The 16965-nt window shown below is 43.4% G+C and overlaps 1 protein-coding gene across 5 annotated transcripts in view; it reads right to left on the reverse strand.

The window, feature by feature from the left end:
• The window catches only part of ENTPD6 (ectonucleoside triphosphate diphosphohydrolase 6), a 480760-nt gene that overhangs the window by 150411 nt on the left and 313384 nt on the right, over window positions 1-16965 (reverse strand). For 4 of the 5 annotated variants that reach the window (XM_078649068.1, XM_078649071.1, XM_078649069.1 and 1 more), the window contains exon 13: window positions 7252-7364. In XM_078649068.1, coding sequence (XP_078505194.1) covers window positions 7252-7364 — 113 coding nt within the window. Of the gene's footprint in view, window positions 1-3022; window positions 3174-7251; window positions 7365-16965 lie in introns of all 5 variants that reach the window. The other variant, XR_013596224.1, reaches the window with a different exon arrangement.

A 16965-nucleotide genomic window follows, 5' to 3' on the forward strand; every position in this document is an offset into this window, starting at 1 on the left:
CGTGTGGGGAGGGCGCGCTCCCAGGAAACAACCTTGGTTACTATGACCAGGTGGCAATCGGCAGCAAATAATAATCTGGGCGTTTGGGATGAACGAGATCCGCTACTTATGATACTTAGGGTAACCTCCAAACCTTTTCCTCTTTCTATAACTCTATGCTTCAAGGAGGGGAGATCCCATGGATTGGACTCATACCTAGAGGATGAGTCCTTGGACTGGCTGAGTGATGCACAGAGGAACTACCAAGCTCAGGATCTTGCTGTCAATGAGATAAGGGTAGCAATACAGCAATTACAGGCTGGAAAGTCACCAGGGCCTGATGGCTACCAGCTGACTTACAAGCCATATGTGGATCTCTTGCCTCCGGTGCTGGTTTCAGTATTTTAGGGAGCGAAGCAGTATGGTCAACTTTCCCCTTCTATGCGTGAAGCCCTGATCACCACACTGCTCAAACTGGCAAGGCCCCCAACCGATGTGAGTCCTACAGGTCTCTATCTCTTATCAATTGTGATGTTAAGATCTTAGCCAAAGCGCTCACAAATTGCTTGTTACTCCTCATGACGTTTTTAGTTTGCCCAGACCAATCAAGCTTTATCCCTGGTTGTTCCACCGCCCACAACCTACCCATTCTGTTCGAGGTTCTGCAGCATATCGACCACAATTTAGCCGCAGTAGCAGTGTTTTAAGATGCTACCAAGGCCTTTTATTCTATTGAGTGGGACTTCTTAATGGCAGTACTACATCGGATGGGTTTACCATGCCTTTTCATGCACTGGATTGCTTTAAGGGTGATGTTAATGAAGCCATCTCCTCTCCCTTCACAATAACGAGAGGCACGCACCAGGGCTGTCTGTTGTCGCCCTTACTATTTGCTCTAGTGGTGGAGCCACTTGATGCGAAGTTAAGACAACATCATGGTGCATACGTGCTAAGCTACCCTAGTCAGCATCTTTTGATTACTCTATATGCAGATGACATGACCCTCTTCCTGCGATATCCACATCTTAGCCTAAACGATGACCTGCGGGAATTCTTCCGGCTCGGTGGGCTCTCGGGTCCTCAGATAAACTGGGAGAAGTTGCACCTTTTCCCTTTTATGCTGGCCAGCGATGGAACAGGATTACATGGCCCAATCCCTCCATCATTCTTTATGGGTAACTCCTCGGGCACACGTCCTATTGCTGACTTCAGGGTGGCATGTACCTTGAATGTATTCAGATTATGTTGCAAAATGGGTAAGACACTCCTATACTCTCCCTTGATTCCACTCTCTTATCCTCCCTTACTGCCAGTCACACATGACTCTTTATGCAAGCTTCTGCTCAAAAGGCGCAGCTTCAAGCATTGGGGGACCTGTATAGTGACGGCGTATTCCTCTACCAGGCTGACTTCATGGGCGGTGCGCCTGTGTCCCTGCTAGAAATCTTCACATACATCCGTTTGAGGTATAACGTTAAGGCGGGCATATCAGGTCTCCTTCTTAGTGATCTGACAGTAGATGGAAGTTTCCATTTTCTGACTGGTGACATGGAAACTGCCATTGATATTTTACTTGGAGGTTACAAATTAAGTAGAGATAGAGGAACCAGAACAGGATCTTCAAAAGAATTATATGTGTTAAAGGCTTGTATGGAAGTGGAGCCAAGTCAGGTGGAGAAGTGTGCAAACTTATAGTAGGGGGAAATAGAAATGATTTCCTACCTGGTTCTTTTTTCATATTAATGTTGGACATGTGCAGCTTGCGATCCTGAGGAATATACAGACTGTACTGTTCATGGTGAAAGATAACATGTCATAGATATATGCAAGGGTGATTCAGATATGTTTGTCTTGTAATGACTTGCATTACTGTTTCTTTACAGTGTAATGATATTGCTATGATCTGTGTTCTTTGTCCGGGACAGCATTGTGAGCTGGCTATACCAAGCTGATCTTGCTGTGATTTTGATCCCTGGTGGAGATCCTTGCATTATTCTTAAAGTTGATCTACCGCTTTCAGGTGATCTGCAACCTTCACTTTCCACTATTTCTGATACACCCGAGTCTATGAACCTTGTCCATGCATGTGATTTACGCTCTGAGTTTGAACAGGTTTTTGATGAAAAGTTAGGTTGTTTGACTGACTATGTACATATAATCACACTTAGACCTGGAGCTACACCAGTGACGTGTACGGTGCGCAGTGTACCTTTAGCTAAGAGAGTCCATGCAAAAAGAGCTACAGGAGCTACAAGATGCAGGGATTATAGTCAAGACTGAGGCAAGTGATTAGCTGGCTCCAGTAGTACTTGCCTGCAAAGGTGAGGTGAGGCTATGTGTTGACTTACAAGCTATCAATCGAGCTGAGATATCAGATAAATACCCTCTCCCAAACATCACAGAGATGCTCACACAGCTTGATGGGGCTGAAGTATTTTCCACGCTATACCTGAGGGCCGCGTATCATCAAATCAAGATCAACCCTGATTCTATAGACCTCACTATGTTTATAACACCTTTTGGCACATACAAATTCCCAAGACTTCCTTGTGTACTTAATTCTGCAGCCTCTGTCTTCCAGAGAGCAATGGAAGATGTACTGAATGGGCTACCTGGTGGAAAGATTTACCAGAACGATGTGCTGGTATATGGACCTTTTCAGATTTTACATGGTGAGAGACTCAGGGCTGACCTTGAACGTTTTCAAGTCACGTGGTTTGACTCTACATGAGAGCAAATGCAAATGTAATGTAAATGTAATCTCAGTGAAATTGATTATTTGGGACATAAGTTGTCTAAGGGCGGGGTAAAGCCCAAAGACAACTTAGTTAAGACCATTGAGAATCTTCCCATGCCTCAATCTAGAGATGATTTGGTTACATTCCTTGGCATGGCCGAATATTATAATAGGTGTGTCCCTCAAATTGCTTTTCGCACTTTTGCGCTTAGAGCCCTCCTCAAAAAAGGTGTGAGATTTTCATGGTCGCCGCAATGCCAAGCTGAGTTTGATGATCTGAAAACAGCTTTGAAACAAGCGCCTTACCTCCAGAGTTTTGATGCTTCTGCACACTCAGTGCTCACCACTGATGCCGGCTCGAAGGGTCTCGGTGCTGTCTTGAAATAGGCGAAGGATGGACGAGAAATAACTATAATGTTCTTGTCACGAGCGCTGGTGGGGTCGGAGGCACAATACTCTGTCATAGAGAAAGAAACTCTTTGTATTTTTTGGGCTATTAGGAAAATGAATACATTTCTTTGGGGAGGTTCTTTCACAGTACAGTATGACCATAAGCCTTTGAAAGACTTTTTTACAAAAAAGAGTCTTGACGAAGTTTCTTCTACAATTGCCAGGTGGATAGACGCACTACAAGACTTTGATTTTATTATACACCACATTCCTGGTGCGCAGAACAAGGTGTCGGATTGTCTTTCCTGTCTTGTACTGAACAACCCTGATAGTGCCCTTGAAGACTCAGGGGATTCATGGGAGGATGACAACTATAAGGTGTGTGTAGTCATGGCTGGTGTCTTGAGTGAGGAAGAATGGAAGTCTTCCTTGGAAAAGGACCCCACCATTCTCAAAGCCTGCAAGTTGGTAACTGATGGTTGGGGAGATATTAAAGGTTTGAATGAAAAGGTGTGTACATTTTGGAATGTGCGTTACAAGTTGTCAGTCTCTTCTGGATTACTTTGGAGGGGTACAAAACTTATTCCACCACTCTCTGTTAGGCAACAAATTCTTCAACATGCTCAACAGGGGCACCAGGGCATCTCTAAAACAAAAGAAAGGATCCAACTACATTTCTGGTGGCCTGGGATTGATCTCCTTGTCGAATGCATGGTAAGAGACTGCCCTGATTGTTTTGCATCAGACAAAGCTTATAATACTAGGGTACAACCCATGGTAGTGCGTGAAATCCCTGTTAGTTGTTGTTAAGATGTAGCTTTAGTTCTTCTGGGTCCCACTGCTAGCACCTCTGGTCAATTTGTCTTGGTTTAATAGACATGTTCTCCAGGTGGCCAGAAATTAAGGTTACGCACAGCAATGAGACCAAAGAGGTCACCAAATTTCTGGATGACGTTTTCTAAAGAGAGAGTCTCCCAGATTGTTTACTTACAGACAGATAATGGGGTCCAATTAGTCTCAAGGGAGATGGATAATTATTTGACAGGAAGGGGTATTAGACACAAGCGGTGCACTCTGGTATTAGACACAAGCGGTGCACTCTCTATCACAAACGGAATGGTGGAGAGGTTCAACCTTGTCTTAAAAGAAGCCATTCAACTTGCCAAATCTCAAAACAGAAACTGGATGTCTGAGATCATGGAGCGAGTTACGATTTACCATCTCACACCTCACTCAACCACTAGTAAGGTTCCCTTTGAGCTTTTTCAGGGAAGAATCCCTAATACCTGGATGTTTCAAGCGTGGATGAGAGATAAAAGTGCGAGTGTGGATGCTAGTTCTGCGGCAGGGTCTGTAGTGGTGTCTTCGGGCGATGAGCCCTGGCAAAGTGTTCAAGATTTGAGGATTGCCAAGAGCAAAGAATATTTTGACACCAGGCACGCTGTGGCTCATACTCGTGTTCGAGTTGGTGACAGAGTGCAAGTACGTCTTCCGCAGAGATCTGCGGGAGTTTCAAAATTCTCTTTGCCTTTTGCTGTAAAAAAACTCTTTCAGAACGCAGTAAAGTTGCATAATGGTCGCATTTGGAGCCTGAACAAGATTGCTCCTGTGCGTACAAAAGTCTGTTCTGAGTTGAGTTGTTATAATGATTCCTCTGGTTTGCCTGTTTTAAGTAAAAATTCTCGTACGGGAAAAATTCCTGCAAAACTCACCTCCTTCACTTCTGGTTTTTCTCCTCCCTTACATGTCCTTACTTATCTGCTGCTGGCCTGCAAAAGCAAGTGATAGAGCTCCTGCAGAATGGCACAACCGATTGGGTCTCATGGCCAAAGCTAGGATCCAACATGACATATCCTTGATGAGATCCAAGCTCCGGATCATGGCGGCATTGTTAAAACAATGAACATGCTTTTATTTCTGTACCAGTAGCAGAGGAGCATGGCAAAAAAGCAGCCCTGCAACCATGGTGTCTTAAGACGGGAGGCTAAACACGGTGGGCAGAGAGAGCAGAATGTCAGCAGTGAGGCCCACCTATCGCAAGTCATTAAAAATGACCAAACCAGCTGCAGGAGGCAAAGCTGTGCATATAGTAGTGGCAGACTAACAGGAGAGTAGTCACCTTGGGAATCCAACAGGGCTGGTGAGCTGTCTGGTGACTCTTGGGTTCATGTTTCCAAGAACAGAGCTTACTGGCCTGAGTCCATCAGCTTTCATCATAGACGGGTCGCTCTCCAGGTCTCGCGTTCGGGCTGTGCTTGAAGGCTTGTAACTGAACTGTATTGAAGTAGAAGGAGCACTCAAACCAAATGGAGGAGACTTATTTTCTTGAAGGTGAGTGACTGAGGTAACCAGTGGCAAACTGGGGTCATCCTCATATGCTGCAAGCTTTTTCAGCCCACATAAGTGAACAGATTTCTGCTTGGCATAATAATGTACATTTTTTTTAGATATTTCCTCCACATTCTCTAAGAAGATAACAACGTCACAAAGTGTCAAAATCAAGCTACCTCTTTCTGGTGGTACCAATAAATAACTCTTAGGGCCAGTATTAGAAACATCTACGAACACAATTAGGAAATGGGTATTCCTAAAGTAGGAAGTGCATTTATTTCCAACTAGCGATTCCTAGTAGGTTGCAATGTGCAACCCATTAGGAATCGCAGCCATTACAGGGATGGTGGCCTGCTGAGGTCAGCAGACCACCATGTCTGTGATTACTTTTTAATATAGCAACCTTTTTGGGGGGGAAATGCAGGCCATTTTCCCTAAATGATAATGGGATGAGTTTAAAAGGAAAAAAATTCAACTTTGAAGTTTCAATTTTTAAAATTCCCAATGGAGAAGGTGTTCCCAGGGGATCCTTTTCCCTTTGCAAATGGGTAAACTGGTCGTTAAGTATTACCGTTTTGCAAAACAGAATTTGGTTACAACACAGTAATGCCATACTGATTCAATATTTGGAAGGGAAGCCCAAAACACACCCCTTCTAAATATCGAATCGCAAATGCAAATTGCAATTCAATAAAAAGTTACAGAATAGCATTTTATACATTTGAAAAAGCATGTCTGCAGTTGCCAATGGCCGATTCTGTGAATTGCGCCGTCAGTGACTGCAAAAATGTTTTGTAGATCTGGCCTTTAGTGCTTTAACAGCCTTCAAGGTGTTTAGTGCTCTAAGTAGTTAGAGCCATATGATCAATAAAAAGTAATGTGAAATTAGCTTCAGCCAAGAACAAGGCTCCCAAGACACTATCCATTAAAGAATTGTTAGTTAATCTGAGAATTCAAATGAGGGATGGCCCTGAGCTAACTTCAGCAATGCAACAAGAGAAGAGTGGCTCCTCCACCTGGTGGATCTCCAGGCACCGGTGACCTGAGGTTAGATATAGATGATGTTGCAAAAATTTAGGAAAGCTAGCATTGTGCTAAGATTTGCTACGGCATTGAAAGTTTTGGTTCCTTTTTTACAAAAAGAAGATAAAAGCAGAGATCCAGTCCAAACATTGTTTTAAGAACGGGCATAAAAACAAAATGAAATGGCAGGGAGAGGTGGGATTCTAAAGAAACACAAAATGATGTTGGATGAATTTATGACTACACAATTAATTCCGCTGCAATAGCAATTTGCCAATTCGTGGGATTGCCACCTATGTATATAGGAGAAAGAATTTATGATTGTAACAATCATATCACTTAAGGTTCTCTTTAAGCACATTTAGTCTTCTGGTATTCAATTTAGCTAGCCTGCTGGGAACATCCTGTAATTATAATAATCACACTACAAGTAGTGTCAATAGGTAGAGTCTCTTTAACTGCCTTGTATGAATAAATATGGTTGCAGCCTAGTTAATTCCACATTCTTGTGTTGCATCTTTGTTCTTGTGCGGGAGATAGCAGCATGGTGCACGGAGATGGATTTCAGGTTCATGTCTGCTAGGTGGCAACCTAGATGACACCTGGCTACACCTTCCATCAAACAGTGCCTCCAAAGATGCTCTTACAATCAGAAGAGAAGCAACCACTATTTGAACCTAACTATGTTCCAAGCATTGTTTCATACATCAATAATGCATATTTACAATACAATATGTACACGTATGTATACATTGCTAACTGTCACAACAGAAAAATATATGAATCATTACCTGAAAAACTTTATTCTTTTGAAATCCAAGTTCTTTCAGTAAGACGTAGATATATGTAAGGTCCATACAGAGAAAAGGATTATGTCCGGCAACATCTTCCGTTCTTTTACAGACTAAGCAGACAAACAGGACAGACCTTATTAGCTCATGCATTACAGATTAGAAAACCATAAATGGACTTCATCCATTAAGCTTTAATTGAGAGAAATTGTGAAAAGGTGTGGGTGACTTGGTGGGGTACCTAAGGCAATTGCTTTCCTAAAGTTAAAAACTCATTGTCTCAATGTATATTGTTGTATTTGCCAACATTTAACATACCAAGAAATGTAAAGGAAGTGGCTGATATACATTTTTTTTTAATTTTCCTGAGCGTAGGAGATGGGACAGAATGCTAAATTCGCATTATCCCTCTTTAAAAATATAAGGATCACCATAAGGACCACCATCTATGGATAAACATTATACGAGTGCATGCTCCAAATCAGTGATCACATAATTTTTTGTTATTTGACAAACTACAGAGGTCCCTGGTCTATAAATTATTCATTCATACCATAAAGCAGGAAAAAGTCTTATGTGTATGGTCAGTATTTTGTGTGCATGCTTATTACTAATTATTTTGCACTAAATATTGACTAACCAATAAATGAGGATTATAGTAGATTCTGAAGAAAGCCAATTGATCCTACATGGGCAGGAACATGGCTAGAACATGTCGACCTCATAGATGTCCTGGAAACACAATATCCAAATGAGAGCGGACTGTTTTTAATCTTGCCCTAGACCCTATAGAATAAATAACTCTCAATAGAGGATCTAGAGGTATTTTTAATTCACTTCCACTTCCTGCACTTGCACTTATAAGAGCTCCATTCACAAACGCGCTGAGCCCGCTCATACACACTAGGTGCACGAGTGTGGGTCCGATGATGAAGCAAGCCACAGGTGGTACCTGTGGGTGAGGACCCTTCTCATGGCTCTTTGTATGAAGGATATCTTTATAACGGTTGACCCCTACAAACTCCCTGTTGCTACTGGGAAATAAGAGACATTACCATGTCCTGCTGCGCGTTAAAAAAAGGCTCTAGCTTAAAGTAAGCTTTTTCTGTGTAATCAAACCCCTGAAGCCACTGGCACCACTGTATAATGAGCAGATTCAGGCTAATGAAAGCTATCTGTTGCTTATATCCATCATAATTAGGGATGGGCGCAAGTGGCGGAGTTTCATCCTGTGGAATTCCGCAAAGGGGCAGAGTGAGTACCACAATTTGAAGCACTTACCCCTGGGTGCCCTTACATCAGTATGTAAGGGTACCGAAGGGTACTGACTCCAGTTGAGTGCATACCCCTCAGTGCCCATACATACTTATGTAAGGACAACAAAGGGGTATGTTCTGCAGTGCAGTGCATACCCTTCAATGCCCTACATAAGTAAGTAAGGGCACCAAGGGCTATGCACATTAATTTCTTTCACAGTTAATCAATCAATATATACTTTATTTGCTTTAAAATACCAAACCATAAAGGTTAGTTACAATGACATCAGACAGTATGCAGCATAATATATAAAATAGAACATTAAGAAACTTCAAGCATGGAGTCCCTAATTCAGATAGCACAGTTTAAAAAACAAGAAATAGATTAACAGATCCAGGGATTTTTTCACTGTAATACCTGTAAAACAAATATAGAAGATCCCCCTAGCTTCCAGTGATTACCCAAGTTGTGTTTAGAACTTGGAGGGCTGCGCTCCGAGTGAGAGGATGAAATCGCAAACTTACCAAATTGATCCCGCTTTGGGAGTGTAGATGGTTGGCCCAACTAGTTACTCTAGAAGGATTTAAAGGTTGGGCCCATATAGGACTATCGAAGACTGGAGATGTCTTGATGGGTTGGGGGCGGGGGTCATATGGAGTCTTTGGAACTTAGCCACGCCCTCTGTACTCTGTCAGAATCAGCTAAACAACGTTGCTGAATATAGTCCCCGGGAGAGGTAACTGCTTATGGATCATCTGGGTAGGGGTGGACTGTCTCCGATTCACAGGTCACTCATAGTGCACTCCCCCACAATACTAGACGCTTTGAAAGAGAGGTGGAACCTTAGATGAAGCAGATTGGAGTGACGCCTGTATGGCTCCTCATACACTGGCAATGTCTGATAGGCTCCACCTGGTGCAGTTTAAATATCTGCGCCAGGTGCACATGACGCCTCTGCACATGTTGTGGACAGGTACTTGTGACTCTCCGGCATGTTACAGGTGCTAAGATCCCACAGGTGCGAAGATCCCACAGCAGACTTTTTTCATATCGTATGGAAGTGCCCAGTAATACACTCCTATTGGCTGTCCTTATTAAGATTGTTTCAGCGATCATAGGATCCCACATTGACCTACAACCGTGAATTGCACTCTTGGGCAAGGAAGACATGGGAGGACCTAGGGGCTGGCTTGGGGACATTACTAGTTAAGAGGGACATATCTCGATAACAGATATTATCCACAGCCCCCTTAATAGAGGCATGGAAGAGAGGTATGGACTGGTGTGGCAAGCTAGAAGAAATTATATATGAAGCAATAGGCTGCCCAAAACAATTCCAGAAGGTGTGGAAGAAATGGTGGGACTATCATGGACTGTTGGGTTGGCAAAACATTGATGCCACAATAGGGACAAAGATCTGCTAGCTCAGAAATTGCAGACCTCTATGACCGCTCTGGGATTGGTACAGCTTGTGGAATCTCCAACCCACACAAAGGGCCATATCCTTGATCTTATCTGATCCTCTATGCCAACGGCGGTCATCACAAATATTACACCCTGCATTTGGTCAGACCACCACCTAATTTTATACAACATACCGTATCATAACTCCCAGACTAAACTTCCACTAAAAACTAAAAAAGTGCGCCAGTGGAAAAAAGTCAACACCGATACTCTGACCAAAGCTCTGTCCAAACACAAACAGATATCTATAACTCCATCAGATGCTATCGACTTAGATTCAAACTACGACAGGATAACAACCACCCTCAAGCAATCCATTGAGGAGATAGCCCCTGAAAAAACTCAAAAAATAAAGGGTGCCGAAAAAGGAGCCCCTTGGTTCACCCAGAGCCTACGAGACCAAAAAAGAAAGCTCCGCTATCTCGAAAGATGCTGGAGGAAATCCAAAAAGGACACCGATAGGGATTTATACAGAACATCGTTTCAACTGTATAAAAAGCTCATTATTTCAGCCAAGAAGGACTACTTTGAGACACGCATGAATAATGCCATAAACATCCAGAAAGAGACCTTTCAAATTCTGAAGGAGCTAAGTAAGAAGGAGGAAAAGGTAGACATATTGATTAACTGTGACACCTTTCAGGGATATTTCCTTGAAAAAGTAGCGTCCATATTGTCAGACATCAAGAAAGACAACCCGGTCATACACATCTTGCCACTGTCCCCTTCACACTCCTCAACCCCTATCATTACTAGGTTTCCTGAAATCGATGCTACCTCCCTTAGACAGCTAGTAGCATCCACCAAGTCAGGTTCCCCTGCTGACCCCTGTCCGCCCGATATTTTCCGATTAGCAATCCCGATCTTAGAGGACCAGATCTTAGACCTTTTGAACACCTCACTAGCTACTGGATCATTACCAACCACCTTCAAAGAGGCACGTGTCAAACCATTGATAAAAAAACCTGGAGCAGATCCAACTAGTCTAAAGAACTACAGGCCAATCTCCCAGCTGCCATTTTTATCAAAAGTACTAGAACAACATGTACTAAAATCCCTATCATCCCTCCTAGAAACCCACCATCTTCTCCAGGAGCGGCAAGCTGGGATTCGTGCCCACCATAGCACGGAACTAGTAATGCTGTCAGTACTGGATGAGCTCAGATGCATGGCCGACAGTAAAAAGCCAAGCGCCCTGATATTATTAGACCTATCAGCGGCGTTTGATACTGTCGACCATGCACTGCTCCTGGACAGACTAGCTAGGTCCGGGATAAGAGAACAAGCTCTCCAGTGGCTGACAGCCTTCTTATCAGGGAGGACACAGAGGATCCAGTTAGCAGATCAGGTCTCCGAAGTAGGTACCTTAGTTTGTGGAGTCCCGCAAGGGTCTGCGCTTTCTCCACTCTTATTCAACCTATACCTACAACCACTGATAGAATCCCTGGCACACATGGGCTGTAATTATGCCGATGATACTCAGCTACTGCTGAGTATCGACAATACCATATCGGCTCAGTCCTTAGCCCAAGATATATTACAGTTCACAGTGAACTGGATGTCGTCCAACCTATTGAAAATAAATCCAGATAAAACGGAGGTTCTTGTAGTTTCTACTTCTACCTCCCCCTGGAATGACTTATTTTGGCCACAAGAACTTGGACCTACCCCAAAACCGTGCTCTAATGTAAAGAGCCTCGGGATGAAAATCGACCAGGAATTATCAATGACTAACCAAGTGTCCGCTGTCGTTGGCTCATGCACTAATCTGATCAGGCAGCTACGTAAGCTTGCCCCTCTACTCTCAAGGAGCATGCTCCAAACCATCGTCTCAGCTACTATTGTGTCGAGAATTGATTACGGCAACGCACTATACCTAGGCCTCCCTAAAAATTCCATCAATCGTTAACAGGTTATCCTGAACGACGCAGCCCGTCTGATATTCGGAGTACCAGGCAGACCCATGCCTCTCCTTTGCTTTATAGGCTGCACTGGCTCCCAATGAAACAAAGAGTTGAATTCAAGAGCATGTGCATCTGCCATAAAGCAATCCACGGTCAGGCGCCAGCCTACATAAAAGATAGGCTCAGAATCTATGAACCTAAGCGCGCCCTCAGATCCTCCGATTCCCTCCTGCTATCCTGCCCACGTTTCAAATTGGCAACAAAAGGAGGCAGAGCTTTTTCAGCTCAAGCTCCCACCATCTGGAATAAGCTACCGGAGGTGCTCCGTAGAGAGGCTAACCTTCTCAGGTTTAGAAAAACCCTGAAAACTCTGCTCTTCAAGGATGCATTTACATCCCCGTAGTCTAGTTAACATCTTTATCTCCACTTTGTTCTCTTGTTGCTGTACTTGTCAGAAGCGCTTTGAGACCTGTCGGTGAGTTGGCGCGATACAAAACTCAGTTACAAATTACAAATTACACCTGGCGTTTTTTGGGGGGGCAAGGACCAGAATTGGACATGGCAAAGTGTTATCATGATGGGACGTTTCGCTTGTGAAATTGGGCATATCAGAGCAACCGTTCTTATTGTATGTTGTGAAAAAAAATATTATATATATATATTGCAATAAAAAAAAATAATAATAATAAAGCGGGCCTAGTCAGGATAAAACATTGGCTTCGGAAAGAGGGATCTAAGGTATTTGTAAATAGAACAGAAGAAAGTAAAGTACATATTGTCTTGGGTAGATGAGGCATCACAAGCACACGGAGGGAGGTCCGTGTTGTGGGACCACTATTTAGAAGAACCAAGTAAAAAATGAACCATATTTAACCTAAAACGAGTTAAAAGATAACGGTAAATGTTAGACATGTCAAACAGGAGATAGGGTTCTACTAACAAAGAAGACTGTACAAGACAGTATGACCTGACTGAAGGCATGGTTAGGGCAATGGATTCCCACTCATCGTGCAAATGTCTGCGGAAAGTTGCTTTGATCCAGGTATGATCAGCTTTTTTTTTAATGTACTCAGGGGTGCTAAATAAGGAAGTTTGTCTTAATTTAAAAAGACAATTAGGAGCATGGGTGATCTAAGGTATGTGAGACACCCTCAAACCAAAACAGCAATTAAATATTTTCCTGTTAAGTGCTAGTTCAGGATTAATCGAACAGTTATGAGATGTCTCAGTTGGATCGTGTTCACCAGAAACCCCTGCCCCAACTCTTTGTGGACATTAAGGTTGGGTGAACTGATGGGAAGTGCAAGTAGCATTCTGAGAAACGCTGCAAAGGAGTGGCAATGGCATAGCCCCAGATTTCACGACCGTAAGGTGCTTTGAGAATGCACTTGGCCTTGTAAATCTCTAACATAGCCATCATCGATTTGTGATTCAGCCTGGCCGCAAAATCAAAAAAGGCAGCAAAGCTTCTAGCAAAAACATGTCTTCTTGTCCTGACCAAATAGGACCAAGTGAGGGCAGAGGCAAACATAAAGCCAAGATATGGAAACGTTTTGAATCTGGTAAGTGTGTGATCTTTGCAAACGTAAGCTCTACTACTGGTGTTTCTGGGACCTATCAACATAGTGTGTGATTTGGACGAGTTGATACTGAGATCGAGTCTATATGGTTGCAGAAAAGGTCCACCAGGATTTGAAGGCTTTGTGCAGTCCTCAAGATCAAAACATTGTCATCTGCATATAAAAGAGCTGGGATGGGCTGCCACACAGCAGAAAAAGAACACAACCACCAGAAATCGAAATCTCATGCAGTTTGCTAACAAACAATAAATAAAAAGGGAGCTAAAATACAGCCTTGTCTGATCCCTCTGTTAAGTGTAAAGTGCTCAGTTCATTCCTCATTCGGACGAAACCTGACAGATGCACTCAGATCGGAGTGCTGGTCACGTAAAAACAAGACAATCATTTTGTCAACCCCAATGTCTAGCATAATGCACCACCACTTATCTCGGTTGACCCTATCAAAAGCAGAACCTAGGTCCATGAAAGCCAGATGGATGGCTCTGGGTTTTGCCACAGTGTATTTATTGATTAAAAGATACAGGTTAAGGCACTGATCTTCAGTGCACTTTCAAGGGCTAAAACCATATTAGAAATCTGCAAGTACTCCATGGGCTTTGTCTCAAGTGATTAGACTTCATAGGAGCACTTTACCAATGACCTTGACCTCAGAGTCTAGCAGAGAAATCGGGCGGTAGCATCGAGGATCATCCCTCAACAAGCCTTTTTTGTACACAGGAACAATGACAGAAGTGGACCAAGTACTGGGAGGTTATGCTTAAAAACGGAGGTAAAATAAATAGTTAAATGGAGTTCCATAAAGGAGTGTTGGATTTAAATAGGTCCATCGGTATTCCGTTAGGCCCTAGGGCCTTGGGATTAGGCAAGTTGAAATGGCTTCTCTAACTTCGTGCAAGTCAAAAGAAAGAGAGAGGTTGAGCACAGAAGTCAATGTCAGAGGGAACTCTACATGCTCTGTGGTGGAGCAAATGTCACAAATGGCCTTAAAATGTTTAATCCACATGTCGGCTGTGATATGCTGTGATAAGGAATTATCAGCGGTAAAAAAGGGTGATTCAATCCCTCTCATAAGTTAGCACTGGAAGTAGATTGTACAAGCAGAAACAAGATCATGCCAGGCCTCTAGTTTCAGTGCTTGTTTTCTATTCTGGAGTGTGGCTTTGTAGTGGTTTCTAAGGGAGGCAACACTGCATCTATCTCTAGGCTTTTCCTTAAGGGCTGTCAGAAGCACACTGTGAGCCCTAGTACAAGAATGGTCAAACTATTTGACATTATTCAGCTGCCTTGGTCAAGATGAAGTAAGAAGGACAGCAACATGTCAGCTAATGGTATCATACGCATGGAGAGAAATCTCCGCAGAACATAGCGTATCAAGACATAGCATAATGGAATCAAGGCAGAGACTAAGCAGTTTACAATGAAAGGGTCCAGGATCAATGCTATGCCACCTGCGTCTATGCCCCTGGTAGGTGTGGATAACCCCTGTGGGGAGAGATTTTTGGAGAAATCGGTTTGGTGCTTCCATGATAGGGTGGCGACAAGGGGATTATGGTCACTTCTAGTGTTTCATAACACATCGCAGTGTGTCAACAGTTGCAACAAGGTGTTGAAAACTCAGATGTAAGCTATGATAGCAGAAGCACCTTGCCCCGTGGAAATAGGTTTCAAAACCCCGCCCCATCCTGCATTGCGCTCTCAAGTTAAAAACGCTCACCAGGGTATTAAATATTTCTCCTTGTGTGGTGTGTACAAGTGAGTGTGTGGAGGTGACTGTAGGAACCCATCACCAGATCAACAGTCTTCAAAACAATATAAGTGAAAATCATCCATTAAAACAACAGGGATAAAAACATTGCCAGAATGGGGGCAGGCAGCTATCAAACAAAGATCTAATTGTGCTAACATGGCTGGCAGTGAAAAGGAGGCTGGTAGAGGTATAAAAATGAATGACAAGCAACCTGCAAGAACTAGAAAAGGATCATCACAGGGTTAACAAGTTGGGGCAGTCAAGATGCACTTGGTCTATTTGACACTTGAGAAGAAGTGAGACTAGGGTTGTGACACCACCCTTGGCTCTCCCAGACTGAGCACAGAGTGGGCACAGAAAAACTGCGGTAGTCATAAAAAAAGGCTATGACTCATGTCCCAGGTCTCTTGTAGTCAGAAAATGTCATAGCTCCGTATAAAAGCCAGACAGAAGGGGTCATCCCTGAGACTTGATACATCAGAAATGTTCCATGAGAGAATGACCAGCACAGAAAAGGGGAATTATTGGAGCAACTTAGATTCAGAGGGTGGAGGGTCCTGAAGCCCGAGGATGCAAAGGAGTGAGTCAATCAATAGTGTCCAAGGTGCACAGAGGGTCAAAAGAATTTGAAGTAGGGACACTAAACGCACCACTGTGGGATTGGGCAGGGTGGACAGGGAAAGAGGCAGTGCCTCAAGAAGAGCCAGCTGCGCAAATGGCAATAGGATGGGGCCTGGGGAAGAGCAAAGATGGTTATAAAAATATTCCAACAATATTGGGGTGATACTTGTTTAAGGATTACGCTGCAGAGTTAATGACCTGAAAATGTTCCTAACGCTAAGTGCGCTATTATAGTTAATGACTACGCAGTCCCCGGACAAAGTTCTAGAGCTCTTGCCCTGCCAAGTGACATTTGACCATGTTGATGTGGTTGAACAGGTGTAGACTGGAGCCAACCATGGAGCCAGTCAACAACCTTCTTCTTAAGTTGGTGGGAATCATCAGTGAGGCTGACTTCAGTTGAGGGACATTACCCAGGACAACAACAAATGGAGTAGGTGCCGGTAGAAGGTCTATACACACTTGGGCCACTGTTGATCAGGTGCACCTTATTGCCCAAGGTCGATTTTTCTTCAGGCAGAGTGAACCCTGAGATAGGATGTAAGGGAGTGTCGGTGGGTTGCATTTGGGGACCGTCAGACGATCTCTCACTTGATGGGTTAGAGACAGTGTCTGTGACATTTGATCCGACAGTCTCTGCTGGCACAGCAGGATGACTCCAGTGAGGCTTAGGTGTCGGCATGATACGCAGGGCTGGGGAGCCTTTTAATTGACAAGTTTTTTCTACGCGAGCACGACAGCGGGCATATGGCCACAATTAATTCTGGGAATGCAGAGAAGAGTGCATTGTATAGTTGAATGGTACAACCGCACTCTCCTCTGTCAATGGTTTTCTAAAAACAGACATGAATTTTAGAACAAATTTTGCCTGCTGATGAAAAACAAGTACCTTCTGATATTTGAAAAAGGGTTTGCACAATTATGGTACTTGTAATATTCAATAGGAACTACAAATCTACTGAACAGCTACTGTTGTAAATACTGTATCAGCCCCCAAAAAATCTGGGTAAGTTTGCATGTAACAAAAAACAATGGAGGAGTAACCCCTCGTGGACAGAGAGTTATCTCTCTGATTGCGAGCTTATGTGCTCTAATCAGCAGCATATGACCCAACCTGTTGCTGGATAATGCATATCCTTAT

The sequence above is a fragment of the Lissotriton helveticus genome, chromosome 6 (genome assembly GCF_964261635.1).
Source record: "Lissotriton helveticus chromosome 6, aLisHel1.1, whole genome shotgun sequence".
Lineage (NCBI taxonomy): Eukaryota > Metazoa > Chordata > Amphibia > Caudata > Salamandridae > Lissotriton > Lissotriton helveticus.